Raw genomic sequence first — 21,263 nt, 5'->3', positions numbered from 1 at the left:
AATTATCTATGACAAAGGCCTTCTGCCTGACAGCACTATGTGATTGGTTGCCAAACTGCCAAAGAGCTTGAGGGTGTGAATGTTTTGACAGAAGGCACTGGGCCTCTGGAGGAGGAGGAGCTGTTTTGCTGAGCAGTAAAGTTTGTCTCAAGCCTGAAGTTAGCCAGTCGGTTTCACCGGCCTCGTTGGTGTACGTTTTGATCGTTAATTGAGAAGGCAAAGAGCCTGTGTAAGTGGGAATGAGTCACCCTGTGCATCCTACAAACAACTGAGATAAAGATCAAGGAGGACCGTTCTGATCGGCAGAAGACCCATCACACCTGGGCCCTGCAGAATTGCAGCAAGACATCTCTGCTCTAATACTTGAATCCTCTCACTCTGAAGGTCAATATACCATCAGCCCATATCCTTCCAAACCCTTCCTATTCATATCCCCATCCAGATGCCTTTTAAATGTTGTAATTGTACCAGCCTCCACCACTTCCTCTGGCAGCTCATTCCATACACGTACCACCCTCTGTGTGAAAACATTGCTCCTATGATCCCTTTTATATCTTTCCCCTCTCACCTTAAACCTATGCCCTCTAGTTCTGGATTCTCCCATCCCAGGGAACAGACTTTGTCTATTTACCCTATCCATGCCCCACATGATTTTATAAACCTCTATAAGGTCAGCCCTCAGCCTCTGACACTCCAGGGAAAACAGACCCAGCCTGTTCAGCCTCTCTCTCTATAGCTCAAATCCTCCAACCCTGGCAACATCCTTGTAAAGGAGGCAAGAGTGGGGACTGCAGATGCTGGAGATCAGAGTCAAGATGTGGTGCTGGAAAAGCACAGCAGGTCAGGCAGCATCTGAGGAGCAGGAGAATCAAAGTTTTGGGCATAAGCCCCCATTCCTGATGAAGAGCTTATGCTGGAAACGTTGATTCTCCTGCTGCTCGGATGCTGCCTGACCTGCTGTGCTTTTCCAGCACCACACTCTCGACCCCCATCATCCTTGTAAAAACTGAAGGAAAAGAAATACCCAGCTTTCAATGCACCTCCCCCTTTCCCACTTTAGTGCCATTCAGATAATTATTTACCTTCCTCTTCCTGCTCCCTCACATCTCTCCACATTTACTGCATTAGTCGCATAATTGTCATCTGTGTTACAGATCTGTTAACCTGCATCTGAAAATGAGATCCATTTGGAATTCTACATACCATGTAAAAGTCAAATTGTTTAGACTATTTTTTAACGTTAAATTTATTGGGTCGACTATTACATGGATACTACTTCGGAATGGGCTCAAATTCATGCTTCAGTCCAAAATTTAGGGAGAGGCTGAACAGGCCAGGGCTGTTTTCCCTGGAGCGTCGGAGGCTGAGGGGTGACCTTATAGATGTTGACAAAATTATGAGGAGCATGGATAGGGTAAATAGGCAAAGTCTTTTCTCTGGGGTCGGGGTGTCCAGAACTAGAGGGCATAGGTTTAGGGTGAAAGGGGAAAGATATAAAAGAGACCTAAGGGGCAACTATTTCACACAGAGGGTGGTACGTGTATGGAATGAGCTGCCAGAGGATGTGGTGGAGGCTGGTACAATTACAACATTTAAAAGGCATCTGGATGGGGATATGAATAGGAAGGGTTTGGAGGGATATGGGCCAGGTGCTGGCAGGTGGGACTAGATTGGGTTGGGATATCTGGTCGGCATGGACAGGTTGGACTGAAGGGTCTGTTTCCGTGCTGTACATCTCTATGACTCTATGACCCAATACCATATCATTAGCAGAAACCCAATTGAACTGTGAACCCATAAAGAGACAAAGCACCACGAATTGCAGTAAGTTGAGGTACACATTGTCACCTGACTCTGACTTGGTGCTTCTTACACTTTCCTGCCAAATTCTTCAATTTCTCTCTGTTTTCTCTCATCGACTGTTATCTTAGTTTTTCATTTTAAGCTTTTATTTCTGATAAAAACGTTATCAGACATTTGATTCTCGTCCAGTCTCACTGTTCATTGTAGCTGTGAGGAATCACCATCAGCTCCAATCGAATCCTACGTGAAGGAAGGAAGGAATAAAAATGTTGCTTTGCCATGAAACAAGACCCCAGCCGTAATAAAATTGGGTCGGCTTTTACACGGGTTGGGTGGAAAATTCCAGGGTTTATTGGTCAAAAAAAGGGGGTTGAGTTTGACCTGAGGTCAACTTTAACACGAGTGTATATGGTACTTTGTAAAATCTTTGTGGACTGATTGTGGATCAGGCCAAACACAGCAGATGGGTCTAGATTAATTTAGAATATCTGGTCAGCACGGATGAGTTGGGCCGAAAAGTCTGTGTCTATTTTGTACATCTCTATGACTCAAGGAATAGTTGAGCTTGATTTCCAGTGCACTACCCCAGTGAGGTGTAACATTCCCCGTCCCTAGTTGCCCCCCCTTGAGAAGGTGGGGGTGAGCTGCCTTAATGAACTGCTGCAGTCTATGTGCTGTAGGTTGACCCACAATGCTCTTTGGGAGGGAATCCCAGGATCTTGACCCAACAACAGTGAAAGAACGGTGATATATTTCCAAGTCAGGGTGGGGAGTGGTTTGGAGGCACAGTATGATAGTGTCATTGAGTCATACAGATGTATAGCATGGAAACCAACCCTTTGGTCCAAACTGTCCATGCCGACCAGATATCCTAAATTAATCTAGTCCCATTTGCCAGCCATTGTACCATGTCCCTCTAAACCTTCCTATTCATAAACCCATCTAGAAACCTTTGAAATATTGAAACTGTACCAGTCTCCACCAGTTCCTCTGGCAACTCATTCCATACACGCTCCACCCTCTGTGTGAAAAAGTTGCCCTCTAGTTCTGGACTCCCCCACCCCAGGAAAAAGACCTTGTCTATTACCCTACCCATGCCCCTCATGATTTTATAAACCTGTATAAAGTTACCTCTCAGCCTCCAATGTTCCAGGGAAAACAGCCCCAGCCTGTTACTAAAGTTAGTGATCTCTGATTAAGCCCCACTCTCTGCAACTGAATCCTCAGTTTCCTGACCCACAGGCCACAATCAGTGAAGACTGGGGACAATATTTCATCCTCACTGCCACTCAACACTGCCCTCCCCCTCCCCCCCCCACCCCCAACCCCAAGGGGTGCATACTCTGCTCCCAACTGTACTCACTGTATACTCATGACTGCATCACCAAGTACCAGACTAATGCCATTTACAAGTTCATTGATGACACCACCATACTCAGTTGTATCTCGGATGGTGACACAACAGAATACAGACAGGAGGTGGAAAACCTGGAAAAGTGATGCACTGAGAACAACCTAGCTCTGAATGCTGGCAAAACCAAGGAACTCATTATTAACATTCGATTGGATGTTACCCATGCCTCCCTACACATTAACAGCACAGAGGTGGAACGAGTGGAGAGTGTCAAGCCCCTGGGAGTGGTCATCCACAACAAACTTTCTTGGACTCTCCATGCGGACGCACTGGTTACAAAGGCCCAACAACATCTCTTCTTCTGAGGAAATTTGGCATGACGGCGAATACCCTTGCCAACTTTTATAGGTGTGCCATCGAGAGCATTCTGTCTGGATGTATCACTACCTGGTACGGCAACTGTACCATTCAGGATCGGAGACAGTTACAGAGAGTGGGGAACTCAGCCCAGACAATCACACAGGCCAACCTCCCATCTATAGAATCCATCTACCAGGCCCGCTGTCAAGGAAAGGCCGCCAGCATTCTCAAAGATCCATCCCACCCTGGCAATGTTTTTCTACAACCTCTACCATCGGGGAGAAGGTACAGAAACCTGAACACACACACACACACACACACACACACACCAGCCGGTTTTGAAACAGTTTCCACCCTACTGTTGTTAGAAAACTGAATGGACTCACAAACTCTTAACATTCGCCTGTACCTGTGTTTTTATTTTTGCTGCTGTTTACCTATTATTTACTTATCTACGCTACTTAACTCTGTGATCTGCCTGCAAGATAAAGCTTTTCACTGTGCCTTGGTACATGTGACAACAAATTCAATTCAATTCAAAAATTCAGCCTCTCCCTGTAGCTCAGATCCTCCAACCCTGGCAACATCCTTGTAAATCTTTTCTGAACCCTTTCAAGTTTCACAACATCTTTCCCATAGAAAGGAGACCAGAATTGCACACAATATTCCAACAGTGGCCTAACCAATGTTCTGTACAGCCGCAACATGACCACCCAACTCCTGTACTCAATACTCTGACCAATAAAGGAAAGCATACCAAACACCTTCTTCACTATCCTATCTACCTGTGACTCCACTTTCAAGGAGCTATGAACCTGCACTCCAAGGTCTTTTGTTCAGCAATACTTCCCAGGTGATGTTTTCCCAGAGAATATTTTATTGAGAGATTTTGAGTTTAGCCTAGTTCATTATCAAATACGACATCGAATATAGGGTTGTCCCTGTCGTTTCTTCACTGAACTGGGGCAGGAGGTGGGGACAAACACCCCCACTGTTCCTTCAAATGCAGTCCCTGTGATTTGTCCATGTGGGGCAAGGGGGAGAGTGCTGGTTTGCTATCTCCTGGGATTACAGGCACCGCAGACAGTGTAGCACTCTGTCGGTATTGCACAGGGAGGGAGCGTTGGTCTGGTTGGTCAGTGGTCTTCACTGGATGTGCTTGCTCTCTCTCTCTTTCTCTCTCTCTGTCTCTCTCTTTCTCTCTCTCTGTCTCTCTCTCTCTCTGCCTTTCTCTGTCTCTGTCTCTGTCTCTCTGTCTCTCTCTCTCTCTCTGTCTCTCTCTTTCTCTCTCTCTGTCTCTCTCTCTCTCTGCCTTTCTCTGTCTCTGTCTCTGTCTCTCTGTCTCTCTCTCTCTGTCTGTCTCTCTCTTTCTCTCTCTCTGTCTCTCTCTCTCTCTGCCTTTCTCTGTCTCTGTCTCTGTCTCTCTGTCTCTCTCTCTCTCTCTGTCTCTCTCTTTCTCTCTCTCTGTCTCTCTCTCTCTCGCAGAGAAGCAGTGATCACAAAGTTGAGAATTGAGTGTAACGGGCTGCACAAGACTGATATCCAGGTCACCAAGATGAACCACATGGTGGCTCCGTTGCCAAGCGACAAACAAGGTGGGTGGAGCTACTTCATCTGAATCAGCCCCCCCCACCTCTCCTCCCTCCCACCCCTGTCCCATTTCCCAAAAGCATCCGGCTCTCCCCTCCCACTCCACTCCCTACTCCCCTACCCAAGCCCTTCCAGTCCTCTTCCAAACCCCTTTCCCCCCAAACCGTCTCCTATTCCCCAACACAACCCCCTCCCATCCCCCCTCCCACCCACCCCCAGCCGTGTCTCTCTATCCTCTCACTCCCACCCTCCTGATAGCCCCTTCCATTCTCCGTCAAACCGTCCACCATTCCCTTCCTGTGGCTTAAATCTGCACAAAGCACTCCCCCCAACCCCCCCTCCATTGACTCCCTCGCCTCCTTCCACCATCTCACCTCCACACCTTCCTGCCCCTTCAGCCCCAATCCCCTCGTTCTACCCTTCCATCTCCTCATTCCCCATCCCCAGCACTCCACCCCTGCTCACCATCCCTGCCTGCCTTCACCACTCCCCTTCTCCCTCCCTCCCTCCCTCCCTCCATAGCCATTTGATTTATCTTGTTACTCACCTGGTCAAAGACCCTAAATCTCTTTGACTGTTTGTCTTTCCCCATACAGTGATCATTATCCCTGTGGTAGACGAGGATGTGGGGAGAGTGATCTCTGTGATTGTGGTAAGGACGCTTCATCTGTGTGTGTGTGTGTGTGTGTGTGTGTGTGTGTCTGAGTGACAGTCTGTGTCTTTCTGAGTGTCTGTGTGTCTGAGTGAGTGTGTGTGTGTGTGTGTGTGTGTGACTCAGTGCCTGTACCCAGTGCCACTCTCTGTCCCGCGCAGTAACCCCACGCTTGGTGCTGTCCAGTATCACACACAATCACGAATACTTCACCAACGCCATCGGAGTTGCCTAGTCACCATGAGCAGAGGTCTACAGCACAGGCGAAGGTCCTTCAGCCCATCATATCCGTGCTGATCAAAAACAACCCCCTAACTATTCTGATTCTATTTCCCTCCACTTGGCCCATTGCCTTGTATTCCGAGTACACATCTCAATCCTCCGTCAATGTGATGAGGGTTTCTACTTCTCCCACCCTGACAGGCAGCGAGTTCCGGATTCCCACCACCCTCTGGGTGCAAATGTTTTTCCCTCACATCCTGCTTCAACTTCCTGGCCCTTTTTTTTTTACCGCTAATGGAGTCAGGTGTTACTAGGGGACATAGCTTTAAATTAAGGGGTGGTAGGTATAGGACAGATGTTAGGGGTAGATTCTTCACACAGCGGGTTGTGAGTTCATGGAATGCCCTGCCCGTATCAGTGGTGAACTCTCCTTCTTTATGGTCATTTAAGCGGGCATTGGATAGGCATTTGGAAGTTATTGGGCTAGTATAGGTTAGGTAGGATTCGGTCGGCGCAACATCGAGGGCCGAAGGGCCTGTACTGCGCTGTATCCTTCTATGTTCTATGTTCTATTTTCCTTCAATCCATGCTCCTTGGCCATTGACCTCTCCATGCTCCCTGGCCATTGACTTCTCCATGCTCCTTGGCCATTGACCTCTCCATGTCCTGGAGTAGGTTCTTCCTGTTTACCCTAAAAATGTGCCCCTGATTATTTTTATACATCTCAGTTGTCTGCCCTCTCCGTCTCCTCTGCTCCAATGATGATGGTGTCTCGGTAATTTCCCTGGCTGTGTAATCCTAGGCTAATGTTGTCAATGCGTACCAAAGTTGGTCATTTCTAAGGTTGGCTGAGCTAAGGTTAGCTCAGTTGGCTGTATGGCTGGTTCGTGATGCAGAGTGATGACAACAGTGCGGGTTCAATTTCCACACCGGCTGAAGACCATAAAGAATTCTCCGTCTCAGCCTCTCCTTGCCTGAGGCGTGGTGACCCTCAGGTTAAAGCCCCCACCAGTTGTGTGTGTCTCTCCATCTCTAATTAACAGAGCAGTCCTGTGCTTTGCTTTTTATTTGTTGATGGGATGAGGGCATCGCTGGCCAGGTCAGCATTTATTACCCACCGCTAATTACCCAGAGGGCAATTGAGACTTACCCCCACCTCTGTGAGTGTGGAGTCATGAGTAGGCCTGACCAGATCTGGATAGTAGTTTCCTTCATGAGTGAACCAGATGGGGTTTCCCAATAATGGATTCATGGTCATCATTAGAGTTCTCATTCCAAATGTTCTTTTATTGAATTCAAACTCCACATCGGTGGGATTTGAACCCGTGTCCCCAGAACATTCCCTTGGTCTTTGGATTAATAGTCCAGCGATGATGTTGCTGGGCCATCACTTCCCCATTAGTCAGATAAGACAAGGCAACTCTACCTTCTCCATTGCTTCTAATCGCCAGCCTTTCTGATTCCAAATTCTTATCATTGTCTCGAAATCCACGGTTTTCCTTATTACCCTCAGTCCCTACTGAAATCTCCCACTTTAATCACTCCACCAATAGCAGCCCTGCCTTGGGACTGACTTTGTAATTCCATCTGGAAACCTTGCGATTGTAATGTCCGAGCCTGTGACACTCCCTAACTCTGTACCCTTTGTTGATGCATCCTTTTGTGTTGATCTTTTCCTTGATATTTATCCTTTTGCAGATTTATTGTGGTATCCTGGAGAATGTTGATGAACTGTCGCTGAACCTCCTAGAAAAACACGTGAGTATGGGTTTGTTGGTACACCCTCATCCTGACTTCAGTCAGTGAAACCGTCCGGACACTGCCCGTCCACTCTGATATAATACCATCTTATCTCAGAGAGAATCTCAGCCTGGGCATTGTTGGGTACAGACAAATCTGTGAACATAACAACAAAGAGCAGGAAGAGGCCATTCAGCCCTTTGAGTCTGGACTACCATTCAATAATATCGTGGCTGATCTGATTTTAACCTCAACTCCACATTCCTACATGTTGCCTGACAATCCCTTCACCGCCCTGACCGTCAGGAATCTACCTAACTCAGTCTGACAACTACACCCCCGTTCCAGACATTGGATCCTGTGAAAATGTGTTGCTGGTTAAAGCACAGCAGGTCAGGCAGCATCCAAGGAATAGGAAATTCGACGTTTCGGGCATAAGCCCTTCATCAGGAATGAGGAGAGGGTGGCAGGCAGGTTAAGATAAAAGGTAGGGAGGAGGGACTTGGGGGAGGGGCGATGGAGATGTGATAGGTGGAAGGAGGTCAAGGTGAGGGTGATAGGCCGGAGTGGGGTGGGGGCGGAGAGGTTAGGAAGAAGATTGCAGGTTAGGAGGGCGGTGCTGAGTTGAGGGAACCGACTGAGACAAGGTGGGGGGAGGGGAAATGAGGAAACTGGAGAAATCTGAGTTCATCCCTTGTGGTTGGAGGGTTCCCAGGCGGAAGATGAGGCGTTCTTCCTCCAACCGTCGTGTTGTTATGTTTTGCCGGTGGAGGAGTCCAAGGATCTGCATGTCCTCGGTGGAGTGGGAGGGAGAGTTAAAGTGTTGAGCCACGGGGTGGTTGGGTTGGTTGGTCCGGGCGGCCCTGAGGTGTTCTCTGAAGCGTATCGCTTCTCGGCCTTTTGGCTTGGACTATGTGTAGTTTCTGTTCTTATCAGTTTAATCGCTGATATCTCCCGAAGGTGGGAGTGTTTGTATTAAATGGATTTTTGGGGCAGGGAGATGGCTTAAGGGCTTGCTCTGTCCTCTCCATGTATCAGCCTGGTATTGCAGTGTTTCCAGGAATGTTTTTACCCATTGGATCCTGTGATTCAGGTTGACTACGAAGAGTGTGGTGCTGGAAAAGCACAGCAGGTCAGGCAGCATCCCAGGAGCAGGAGAGTCGACGTTTCTGGCATAAGCCCTTCATCAGGAAGGGCCTGAAACATCGACTCTCCTGCCCCTCGGATGCTGCCTGACCTGCTGTGCTTTTCCAGCACCACACTCTTGACTCTGACCTCCAGCATCTGCGGTGTCCACCTTCTCCTGACTTGTCGACCTCCCAAGTGCAGTATTTTCTTATCTGTTCCTGGGATGTGAGAAGGTGGGGGTGAGCTGCCTTGTTAAAGCACTGCAGTCCATGTGCTCTAGGTAGACCCATCATGGGGTTATGGGGGAATTCTAGGATTTTGACCCAGTGACACTGAAGGACCAGGGATATATTTCCGGGTTTGGGAGGTGGTGCTGTTCCCCTTTGTTTGTAGTAATCATGGGTTCGGAAAATGCTGTCTGAGAAGTCGTGGTGAATTTCTGGAGTGCATCTGGATGGTACACACTGCAGCTACTGAGTGTCAGTGATGGAGGGAGTGGGTGTTTGTGGGTGTGGTGCCAATAGAGCGGGCTGCTTTGTCCTGGGTGATGTTAAGCTTTTTGAGTGTTGTTGGAGCTGCCCCCGTCCAGGCAAGTGGGGAGTATTCCCTCACACTCCAGACTTGATGTGAAGGTGCCGGTGTTGGACTGGGGTGGACAAAGTCCGAAGTCACACGGCACCAGATTATAGTCCAACAGGTTTATTTGAAATCACAAGCTTTTGGAGAACTGCCCCTTTAGCAGGGGAAGTGGGGACAAACACACAGACACAAAATGTATCGACAGGGAGACCAAAAGATCGTACAAATGGTGTGAGTGGGGTGTCAACAGACTGAATAATAAGTCCCTGCAGGTGATCAAAAGTGTCAGACTGTGTGAGTAAAGTGTCAACAGCTGAATAACTAGTGAAGGGATGACCGATTCATTGAGGCGCAGAGATAATTGCAAAAAATTAAATATAAGGTGGTGCTGGAGACAAACCAAATGGCTGGAATAACATGATAGATGTAAGAGTCACATGCTGAGGATCTAACCAAAGTAACAAATAATCCAAAACTACACAAACTAATGATGGTAGAAAGTTAAAAATCACACAACACCAGGTTATAGTCCAACAGGTTTAATTGGAAGCACTAGCTTTCAGAGCGTCAAAAAGCTGGTGTGCTTCCAATTTAATTTTGTACACCCCAGTCCAACACCGGCATCTCCAAATCATAATGATGGTAGAGGGACCATAACAACTTATCAAGGTGATGGTTTCAAGACAGGACAGTGAGGAAGATTTAACAAATACAGAACAGTGTGGTGAGGTCATACGTAGTGTGACATCAATCCAACTCCTCGTGCCTTTTAGATGGTGGACAAGCCTTGGGGAGTCAGGAGGTGAGTTACTCACTACAGGATTCCTCTGTGTTTATGTGGTGAGTCCAGTTGAGTTTCTGGTTCATGTTAACCCCCAGGAAGTTGATAGTGGGGGATTCAGTGATGTCAACATCAGTAAATGTCAAAGACAGTGATTAGTTTGTCTCTTATTGGTGAGAATAACTGTCTGGTATTTGTGTGGCACGAGTGTTACCTGCCACTTGTCAGCCCAAGCCTGGATATTGTCCAGATCTTGTTGCATTTTAACATGGACTGCTTCAGTGTCTGAGGAGCTATAAATGGTGCTGAACACTGTGTAACCATCAGTGACCATCCCCACTCCTGCCCTTATGGTGGAGGGAGGGTCATTGATGAAGCAGCTGAAGATGGTTGGGACAAGGACACTCCCCTGAGGAACTAGTGATTTTGTGGTGCAATGGTAATGACCCTATCTCTGAGTCTAGAGGCCCAGGTTCAGGTCCCACCTGTCCCAGAAGCATGTGATGGATTCTCTGAACAGGTTGTTTCGAAAAATATCTACCCTGAGGAACTAGGATCTTGTAGTGTGGTGGTAGTGTTCCAACCTCTGGGCTAGGTAAACCAGGTTCCACCTGCCCATGTGTCAAAACACCCAATAAGTTTGGCTGTAATAACGAGGGAGGTAATGATGGCATAGTGGGGTGTAATAGAAAATACAGCACAGTACAGGCCCTTCGGCCCTCGATGTTGCGCCAACCAAAGTCTACCTAACCTACACTAGCCTAATAACCTCCATATGCTTATCCAATGCCCGCTTAAATGCCCATAAAGAGGGAGAGTTCACCACTGCTACTGGCAGGGCATTCCATGAACTCACAACCCGCTGAGTAAAGAATCTACCCCTACCATCTGTTCTATACCTACCACCCCTTAATTTAAAGCTGTGTCCCCTAGTAACAGCTGACTCCATTAACTGAAAAAGGTTCTCAGTGTCCACCCTATCTAAACCCCTAATCATCTTGTACACCTCTATCAAATCTCCCCTAAACCTTCTTTTCTCCAATGAGAACAGCCCCAAGTGCCTCAGCCTTTCCTCATACGATCTTCCTACCATGCCAGGCAACATCCTGGTAAACCTCCTCTGCACCCGTTCCAATGCCTCCACATCCTTCCTATAGTATGGCGACCAAAACTGCACACGATACTCCAGATGAGGCCGCACCAGAGTCTTATACAACTGCAACATGACCTCAGGACTCCGGAACTCAATTCCTCTGCCGATAAAGCCCAGTACACCATATGCCTTCTTCACAGCACTATTTACCTGGGTGGCAACTTTCAGAGATCTGTGTACATGGACACCAAGATCCCTCTGCTCATCCACACTACCAAGTAGCCTACCATTAGCCCAGTAATCCATCTTCTTGTTACTCCAACCAAAGTGAATGACTTCACACTTAGCTACATTGAACTCCATTTGCCACCTTTCTGCCCAGCTCTGCAACTTGTCTATATCCCGCTGTAACCTGCCACATCCTTCTTCGCTGTCCACAACTCCACCGACTTTCGTGTCATCCGCAAACTTGCTCACCCAGCTTTCAAGCCCCTCCTCTAGATCATTTATAAAGATTGCAAACAGCAATGGTCCCAAAACAGATCCTTGTGGTACACCGCTGGTAACTGCACTCCAAGATGAACCTATTCCATCAACTACTACCCTCTGTCTCCTTCCAGCCAGCCAATTCCTAATCCAAACCTCTAATGCACCCTCAATGCCATACCTCCGTAGTTTTTGCATTAGCCTACCATGGGGTACCTTATCGAACGCCTTGCTAAAATCCATATACACCACATCTACTGCTTTACCCTCGTCCACCTCCTTAGTCACCTTCTCAAAGAACTCAATAAAGTTTGTGAGGCACGACCTAGCCTTCACAAAACCATGCTGACTATCCTTGATCACATTATTCCTATCCAGATGTTCATAAATCCTATCCCTTACAGTTCTCTCTAAGACTTTGCCCACAACAGAAGTGAGACTCACTGGCCTATAGTTACTAGGGCTGTCCCTACTCCCCTTCTTGAACAAGGGGACCACATTCACTATCCTCCAGTCTTCTGGCACTATTCCCGTAGACAATGATGACATAAAAATCAAGGCCAATGGCTCCGCTATCTCCTCCCTAGCTTCCCAGAGGATCCTAGGGTAAATGCCATCAGGCCCAGGGGACTTATCTATTTTCATCCTTTCCAGTATTCCCCAGACTTCTTCCCTACATACCTCAAGGTCATCCATTCTAATCACTTGTGACTCAATATTCACATCAGCAACAATGTCCTGTTCCTGAGTGAATACTGACGAAAAGTATTGATTTAGTGTCTCTCCAATCTCCTCCGCCTCCACGCACAACTTCCCACTACTATCCTTGACTGGACCGATACCTACCCTAGTCATCCTTTTATTCCTGACATACCTATAGAAAGCCTTTGGGTTTTCCCTAATCCTACCAACTAAGGACTTTTCATGTCCCCTTCTCGATGCTCTTAGCTCTCTCTTTAGATCCTTCCTGGCTACCTTATAACTCTCAATCGCCCCAACTGAACCTTCACGCCTCATCTTTACATAGGCCGCCCTCTTCCCTTTCACAAGGGATTCCAATTCCTTATTAAACCACGGCTGCCTCACAAGACCCTTTACTCCCTGCCTGACTGGTACAATGATTGAGGATACCCTGTAGAACTCCTGCATGGATGTCTTGGAGCTGAGATGACTGACCCAGGACTGAAGGAGGCACCATCCTCCTGCGATATCAATATTTGTCCCTGCATCAGTATCCCAGAGGGAGGTGATTCGATCATTCTCACCTCGCTGGGGGAGATGCGGCAGCCTGCTGTGTGTAAATTGGCTTCTATCTTCCCAATGTTCCAGCACTGACCCTCTTAATGTTCTCAGTTGCTTTCAAAGTGTGTCAGACCGTGGAGTGAGCTGAGGTTTGGGTGTAGAGTGAGTCCCTGTTGGTAGTTATTGAGTCTTCACCAGCTTTTCCCAGTGAAATCAACTGCTCGTCGAGTGTCCCTGTAAAAGTGTCAGGAATCTGGGCAGAGGAATAGAAACTAACCCAATGTTCTGGAGGGTGGCCGCCCTATAAAACTTCCAAGGACCAGAACACCATAAGAAATAGGAGTGGATACAAGGCCATTCGGCCCATTGAGACCACTCTGCTATTTAATCATGGCTGATGGGCATTTCAATTCTGCTCACCCGCACTCTCCCCGTAGCCCTTAATTCATTGCCAGATCAAAAATTTATCAATCTCTGCCTTGAAGACCCCGAACTGCCCGGCCACCACTGCGCTCCCTGGCAGTGAATTCCACAGGCCCACCACTCTCTGGCTGAAGAAATGTCTCCTCATTTCCTTTCTAAATTGACCCCCCTCTAATTGTAAGGCTGTGCCCATGGGTCCTAGTCTCCCCGCCTGACGGAAACAACTTCCCAGTATCCACCCTTCCTAAGCCGTGCATTTTCTTGTAAGTTTCTGTTAGATCTCCCCTCAACCTTCTAGACTCTAACCAATACAATCCCAGGATCCTCAGCCTATCATCATATGTTAGGCCGACCATTTCAGGAGCTTGACCTCTTGATCGTACATGAGAGGGCAGACTGCGCTGTCACCCAGCTGACAGACTGTACCTCCAGCAGTGCGGTATTCCATCAGTACGGCACAGCCCGGCCCAGATGGGAGTCTGGAGTCACAGCATTCTCACTGACAGCTTTGCAGGATCTCAGGGTTGGGATGCAAAACATAGAAACATGGAAGATAGGAGCAGGAGGAGGCCATTCAGCTCTCATCACCACCATGGCTGATCCTCCGACTCAGTAGCCTAATCCTGCTTTCTCCCCATAATCTTTCATCCCATTCCCCCCGAGTGCTATACCTAGCCGCCTCTTGAATACAGTCAATGTTTTGGCATCAACTACTTCCTGAGCTAATGGATTCCACAGGCTTTGGGTGAAGGAATGTCTCCTCATCTCTATTTGGTCCATCTCAAATCCCCAGACTGTGAACCCTGGACAAACCCACCATCCTCCCTGCATCCCGTCTACTCCCGTTACAATTTAGATTACTTACAGTGTGGAAACAGGCCCTTTGGCCCTACAAGTCCACTCCGACCCACCAAAGAGCAACCCACCCAGACCCATACCCCTACACCTAACACCATGGGCAATTTAGCATGGCCAATTCACCTGACCCGCACATCTTTGGACTGTGGGAGGAAACCGGAGCACCCAGAGGAAACCCACGCAGACACGGGGAGAACGTGCAAACTCCACACAGTCAGTCGCTTGAGATGGGAATTGAACCCGGGTCTCCGGCGCTGTGAGGCAGCAGTGCTAACCACTGTGCCACCGTGCTGCCCAACTGTGTAAGTCTCTCAGAGATCCCCCCTCCATTTGTCTGAATTCCAGTGAAAACGATCCTAACCTAGTCAATCTCCCATCATACATCAGTCCTGCCATCCGCTGAATCAGTCTGGTACGAGGCCAATCAGCCCATTGTGCCTCTACTGTCTCTTCACATGAGCATCGTTACCCAGTGCCAATCTCCTGCATTCTCTACAAATCCCTGCACACCATTTCTATCCAAATAATCATCCGACTCCCTGAGGAGGGATTCACATGATGAGTAAAGTAGATTGAATCCCCCCCCACCCCCAGCTCCAGGTCTGACACCACCCACCACCTGGGTCTGACTGGCACCAGGGCAGCCTCCAGTGATGTGCCCTGGGGTCTGCTGCCAGCTGATGACCTGTTTTGTCCGGTTTCTGTCCCAGATCTGTGCGACTTGTAAGCGAGTGCAGGCGCTCCTGAACCCGCTCAGCTGGAGCCACATCGGATTACACCAGAGCTACACGGCAGCGGCGGAACTACCCGGAGCCTTCGATGAGCTCGACCACAAGATTCTGCAACTGTGCGGTACGTACCTGGACCATACACCGGGGGGGGGCAAGGGAGGGAGGGGGAGAGTGTCGAAGGGCCTCTACTCTGTATCTAACCCCGTGCTGTCTCTGTCCTCGGAGTGTGATTATTGGGGGTGGTGTGGGTTTTAGAGATTTAATTTAGGGCAATGGGGATGCAATTTGGGAGGATATGGAAGTGATTTGGGGGATATGGCATGAAATGTAGGGGGATAAAGGGTGTGATTTGGGGGAAGTTTCTGATTTGGGGGGACTGGTGTGATTTGGGGATGTGTTGTGATTTGGGATGCGGTGTGAGTTGGGGACGGGGTGTGTGTTTGTGGGCGTGGTGTGAGTTGGGGACGCGGTGTGAGTTGGGGGCGCGGTGTGAGTTGGGGACGCGGTGTGAGTTGGGGACTTGCTGTGAGTTGGGGGCGCGGTGTGAGTTGGGACGCGATGTGAGTTGGGGACGCGGTGTGAGTTGGGGGCGCGGTGTGAGTTGGGACGCGATGTGAGTTGGGGACGCGATGTGAGTTGGGGGCGCGGTGTGAGTTGGGGGCGCGGTGTGAGTTGGGGGCGCGGTGTGAGTTGGGACGCGGTGTGAGTTGGGACGTGGTGTGAGTTGGGGACGCGGTGTGAGTTGGGATGGGTGTGAGTTGGGGCGCGGTGTGAGTTGGGGACGCGGTGTGAGTTGGGGACGCGATGTGAGTTGGGGACGCGATGTGAGTTGGGGGCGCGGTGTGAGTTGGGGGCGCGGTGTGAGTTGGGGGCGCGGTGTGAGTTGGGGGCGCGGTGTGAGTTGGGACGCGGTGTGAGTTGGGACGCGGTGTGAGTTGGGGACGCGGTGTGAGTTGGGATGGGTGTGAGTTGGGGGCGCGGTGTGAGTTGGGGACGCGGAGTGAGTTGGGGGCGCGGTGTGAGTTGGGGACGCGGTGTGAGTTGGGGACGCGGTGTGAGTTGGGGGCGCGGTGTGAGTTGGGACGCGGTGTGAGTTGGGACGCGGTGTGAGTTGGGGACGCGGTGTGAGTTGGGATGGGTGTGAGTTGGGGGCGCGGTGTGAGTTGGGGACGCGGTGTGAGTTGGGGACGCGGTGTGAGTTGGGGCGCGGTGTGAGTTGGGACGCGGTGTGAGTTGGGGACGCGGTGTGAGTTGGGGACGCGATGTGAGTTGGGGACGCGGTGTGAGTTGGGGCGCGGTGTGAGTTGGGGACGCGGTGTGAGTTGGGGCACGGTGTGAGTTGGGGGCGCGGTGTGAGTTGGGGACGCGGTGTGAGTTGGGGACGCGGTGTGAGTTGGGGACGCGGTGTGAGTTGGGACGTGGTGTGAGTTGGGGACGCGGTGTGAGTTGGGACGCGGTGTGAGTTGGGACGCGGTGTGAGTTGGGACGTGGTGTGAGTTGGGGACGCGGTGTGAGTTGGGGGCGCGGTGTGAGTTGGGACTAGGTGTGAGTTGGGAACGCGGTGTGAGTTGGGGACGCGGTGTGAGTTGGGGACGCGATGTGAGTTGGGGGCGCGGTGTGAGTTGGGACGTGGTGTGAGTTGGGGGCGCGGTGTGAGTTGGGGGCGCGGTGTGGGTTTGGGATGCGGTGTGAGTTGGGGGCGTGGTGTGAGTTGGGGGCGCGGTGTGAGTTAGGGGTGAGGTGTGAGTTGGGGACGTGGTCTGAGTTGGGATGGGTGTGAGTTGGGGGCGCGGTGTGCGTTATGGACGCAGTGTGAGTTGGGGACGTGGTCTGAGTTGGGATGGGTGTGAGTTGGGGGCGCGGTGTGAGTTGGGTTTTGGCTCTGGGCTGTGAGAGTGGGCTGGCTCTGTGTTTGGGGCTCTGGGTCTGGGTGTGTAAGTGTTTGTGTTGGGGCGTTGGTTCAGGTGGTTGCTAAGACTTGGCCGTTTCACTTCCTTTCAGGTGAGCTGTACGATCAAGATGCTGCTTCTCTTCAGCTGAAGGTTATTCACTACGTAAGTCTTCAAGCGACCGTGTTATCAAAGCTCTTGTGGGTATTTGTGCAAAACAATTACAATCAGGAGGGAGGGAGTCAGACAGTCTCCGAACTCTATCCGTGTCAATGCTGCCAAATTCCTGATCTCTCCTTTTGCTGTCACTGACATTGTGCAGGCATTTTCCAAAATGTTGTCCACTCTGGAAAGTTCCCATCTGATGGGAGATAGCCCAAACGGATGGAGACAGGAAACAGGAGTATATGAGCTGATTAGGCTGAAATCTGGCAGTGGGAATATTACAGTAGGGGACTTAAAACATCTTAGTGATATCAGGCAAAGACAGCATGCCTTTGTCAAAGAGAAACAGTGTTTGTCGGATTTGTTAGCGTTCTATGAAATGAAACAAGTGGAATAGGTAAAGGGGAGCTGGTGGATGTGGTGTATGTGGTTTACTGGAAGACCCATCAGGGGTTACTCTGAGGATTTTGATGAATTCTTACAGCTGTCTCCAGTCTCCATTCCCCAGCTCCTGCCCAGTTTTGTGAGAGTTGGCTTTCTCCCATTTTAATACTGTCACCTGAGGACGACTTTATCCAGAAGTAGCTTAAAACTTACTGAATGCTGGTCAGTGTTCTCAAAATGCTGCCCCATTGAAGCATTGATCTCCCGGTTGGGTTCGTTCCCGAACCCCAGATTTAGGATGGCCCCTTCCCGAGTTGTACAATTCACATCGTGTTTCAGTGTGAGGAGATGTTGCTATTCCATGACTGCATCACTGAAAGAATGAGCTAGTGACAATAAAAAAATGGTAATTTCCATATCAAAGAGTAATTCAGATGAAACCCTCTGTGTGAAAAAGTTGCTCCTCTGGTCCCTTTTATATCTTTCCCCTCTCACCCTAAACCTACGCCCTCTAGTTCTGGATTTGCCTACCCCAGGGAAAAGACTTTATCTATTTACCTTATCCTTACCCTTCATGATTATACAAACCTCTATAAGGTCACCCCTCAGCCTCCGACGCTCCAGGGAAAAGAGCCTGTTCAGCCTCTCCCTGTAGCTCAAAGCCTCCAACCCTGGCAACATCCTTGTAAATCTTTTCTGAACCCTTTCGAGTTTCACAACATCTTTCCGATAGGAAGGAGACCAGAATTGCACGCAATATTCCAACAGTGGCCTAACCAATGTCCTGTACAGCTGCAACATGGCCTCCCAACTCCATCTGGAGTACTACATGCAGATTTGATCCCCTTACTTGAGGAAAGATATAATTTCATCGAACACAGCTCAGAGACGGTTCACAAATCAGTTCCAGAGATAAAAGGCTTGTCTTCTGAAGAGAGATTAAATATCTTACAGTGTGAAAACAGGCCCTTCGGCCCAACAAGTCCACACTGACCCGCCGAAGTGCAGCCACCCAGATCCATTCCCCTATGCTTACCCCTGCACCTAACACTATGGGACAATTTCCCATGGCCAATTCACCTGGCCTGCACATCTTTGGACTGTGGGAGGAAACCGGAGCACCCGGAGGAAACCCACGCAGACACGGGGAGAATGTACAAACTCCACACAGACAGTCACCTGTGGTGGGAATTGAACCCGGGTCTCTGGCGCTGTGAGGCAGCAGTGCTAACCACTGTGCCACCGTGTCGCCCACTAATTGAGCATATTGGGTCTGTGTTCACTGGAATTTAGAAGAATGAGAGGAGATCTGATTGAGGTCTATAAAATGTTAAAGGGGATTGACAAAATAGGTGTGGAGGGGATGTTTGCTGTTGTGAGGTTGTCTAGAATAAGAGGTGGTAGTTTTAGGATAAGGGGTGGTAGTTTTCAAACAGGAAGCAGAGGGTGGGATTACTACTCTGAAAGAGTCAACAATCTGTGTAATTCACTCCCACAGAGTGCGGTGGATGCTGCGACATTGAGTAAATTTAAAGAGTAGATCGACAGGCTTTTAATTAACAATATGTTTAAAAGTGATGGCGGGTGGATTTGAGACTGTGATGAGGTCAACGGTGATGACATTAAATGGCGGAGTTTGATGGCGTTGTGGTCTTATTGCCAGACTACTAAATCCAGAGAGCCAGGTAAGGTTTTGGGACCCAGGTGTGAATCTCACCACAGCAGACAATGGAATTAGAATTCAATAAAAGAAAACCATTAAGAGTTTAATGGTGACCATGAAACTAACCTTGATTGTAGGGAAATACCCATTGTGTTCACTAATGCCCTTTTAGTAAAGGGCATCCTTTATTGGCCTAGCCTACATGTGACTCCAGATCCACAACAATGTGGTTCACTCTTTAAAAACCCGGGATGGGCAATAAATGCTGGCCGAGCCAGTGACGTCCCGCTCCCTGTGAATGAATAAATAATGCATGAGGCACTGAATTCCATATTCTTGGTCCTAGTTGTTATGAATAGTCAAAAATGAACATAACCTCAGAAAATTCCTCTTTGTCTATGTAGTGCCTTCAATTAGATTAGATTCCCTACAGTGTGGAAACAGGCCCTTCGGCCCAACAAGTCCACACTGACCGTCCGAAGTGTAACCCACCCAGACCTATTTCCCTCTGACTGATGCACCTAACACTATGGGCAATTTAGTATGGCCAATTCACCCTGACCTGCACATCTTTGGACTGTGGGAGGAAACCCACACAGACACGGGGAGAATGTGCAAACTCCACACAGACAGATGCCCGAGGTTGGAATTGAACCTGGGACCCTGGTGCTTTGAGGCAGCAGTGCTAACCACTGAGCCACCGTGCTGCCCCAATTGTCTTGAGTCACATGTTTTTTATTCAGTTGTGGGATGTGGGTGTCGCTGGCTGAGCCAACATTTCTTGCCCCATCCTTAGTTGCCCCCTTGAGAAGGTGGGAATGAGCTTCCTTCCTGAACCTCTGCAGTCCATGTGCTGTAGCTCGACCCACACAATGTCCTTATGGAGGGGTTCCAGGATTTTGACCCAGTGACAGTGAAGGAATGACGATATATTTCCAAAGCACTGAATAGCTTGGAGGGGAACCTGCAGGGGGTGGTGTTCCTATGTATCTGCTGCCCTTGTCCTTCTAGATGGAAGTGGTTGTGGGTTTGGAAGATGCTGCCTGAGGATCTTTGGTGAATTTCTGCAGGGCATCTTGTAGATTGTACATATTTCTACTGAGTGTCAGAAGTGGAGGGAGTGGATGCTTGTGGATTTGGGCCAATCAAGTGGGGACTGCTTTGTCCTGGATGGTGTTGAGCTTTATGAGTGTTTGTTGGAGCTGCCCCCATCCAGGCAAGTGGGGAGTATTCCATTATACTCCTGACTTGGGCCTTGTAGATGGTGGGACTGGGTTTGGGGAGTCAGGAGGGGAGTTACTCACCACAGGATTCCCAGCCTCTGACCTGCTCTTGTAGCCACTTGTAAACACAAGGTGGTTATTTGGTGAGTCTACTTAAGGATGTTGATAGTGGGGGGATTCAATGATAGTAACACCATTGAATAACAAGGGGCAGTAGTTAGATTGTCTCTTATTGGAGATGGCCATTGTCTGGCATTTGTGTGACTTGTCACTTGTCAGCCCAAGCCTAGGTATAGTCCAGACCTTGTTACATTTGAGCACGGACTGCTTCAGTATCTGAGGAGTTGTGAATGCTGCTGAACACTGTGCAATCATTGGTGACCATCCCCACTCCTGACCTTATGATGGAGGGAAGGTCATTGAAGCAGCTGAAGATGGTTGGGCCTAGATCACTATCCTGAGGAACTCCTGTAGAGATGTCCTGGAGCTGAGATGACTAACCTCCAAAAACCACAACCATCTTCCTATGTGCCAGGTATGACTCTGACCACTGGGGAGTTTGCCCCCCTGATGCCCAGCGATTCCAGTGTTGCCAGGTCTGCCACGCTCAGTTGAATACAGCCTTGATGTCAAGGGCTGTCCCTCTCCCCTCCCCTCTGGAATTCAGCTCTGTTGTCCGTGTTTGAACCAAGGCTGATGGGGGCTGGGTAAACAGGCAGGAAGCTGGAAGAACACAGCAAGCCAGGCAACATCAGGAGGTGTAGAAGTCGATGTTTTGGGTGTAACCCTTCTTCAGGACTGGGGGTGGACGTGGGGGGAGCTGCAGATAAAGGGAATGGGTGGGGGGGGGGTCTTGGGGTGGGGAGAGGGGTGGGTGGGTTGGTGAGGTGGGGAAAA

At 49.4% G+C, this 21,263-nt stretch overlaps 1 protein-coding gene and 1 non-coding gene across 4 annotated transcripts in view; both read left to right on the top strand.

Annotated features, from left to right (window-relative positions):
• Positions 1–21,263, top strand: part of LOC132816569 (cGMP-dependent 3',5'-cyclic phosphodiesterase) — a 312,596-nt gene that overhangs the window by 128,117 nt on the left and 163,216 nt on the right. For 2 of the 3 annotated variants that reach the window (XM_060826337.1, XM_060826336.1), the window contains 5 exons: positions 5,003–5,112; positions 5,704–5,759; positions 7,680–7,739; positions 15,022–15,163; positions 17,044–17,096. In XM_060826337.1, coding sequence (XP_060682320.1) covers positions 5,003–5,112; positions 5,704–5,759; positions 7,680–7,739; positions 15,022–15,163; positions 17,044–17,096 — 421 coding nt within the window. The remainder of the gene's footprint in view (positions 1–5,002; positions 5,113–5,703; positions 5,760–7,679; positions 7,740–15,021; positions 15,164–17,043; positions 17,097–21,263) is intronic. The other variant, XM_060826338.1, reaches the window with a different exon arrangement.
• On the top strand, positions 8,606–8,797 carry LOC132816987 (U2 spliceosomal RNA). Its single transcript, XR_009644832.1, has one exon. It is a non-coding gene; the product is annotated as a U2 spliceosomal RNA (small nuclear RNA).

The sequence above is a fragment of the Hemiscyllium ocellatum genome, chromosome 6 (assembly GCF_020745735.1).
Source record: "Hemiscyllium ocellatum isolate sHemOce1 chromosome 6, sHemOce1.pat.X.cur, whole genome shotgun sequence".
Lineage (NCBI taxonomy): Eukaryota > Metazoa > Chordata > Chondrichthyes > Orectolobiformes > Hemiscylliidae > Hemiscyllium > Hemiscyllium ocellatum.
The sequence above is the reverse complement of the archived record's forward strand: the minus strand, read 5'-3'. Positions and strand labels throughout refer to the sequence as shown.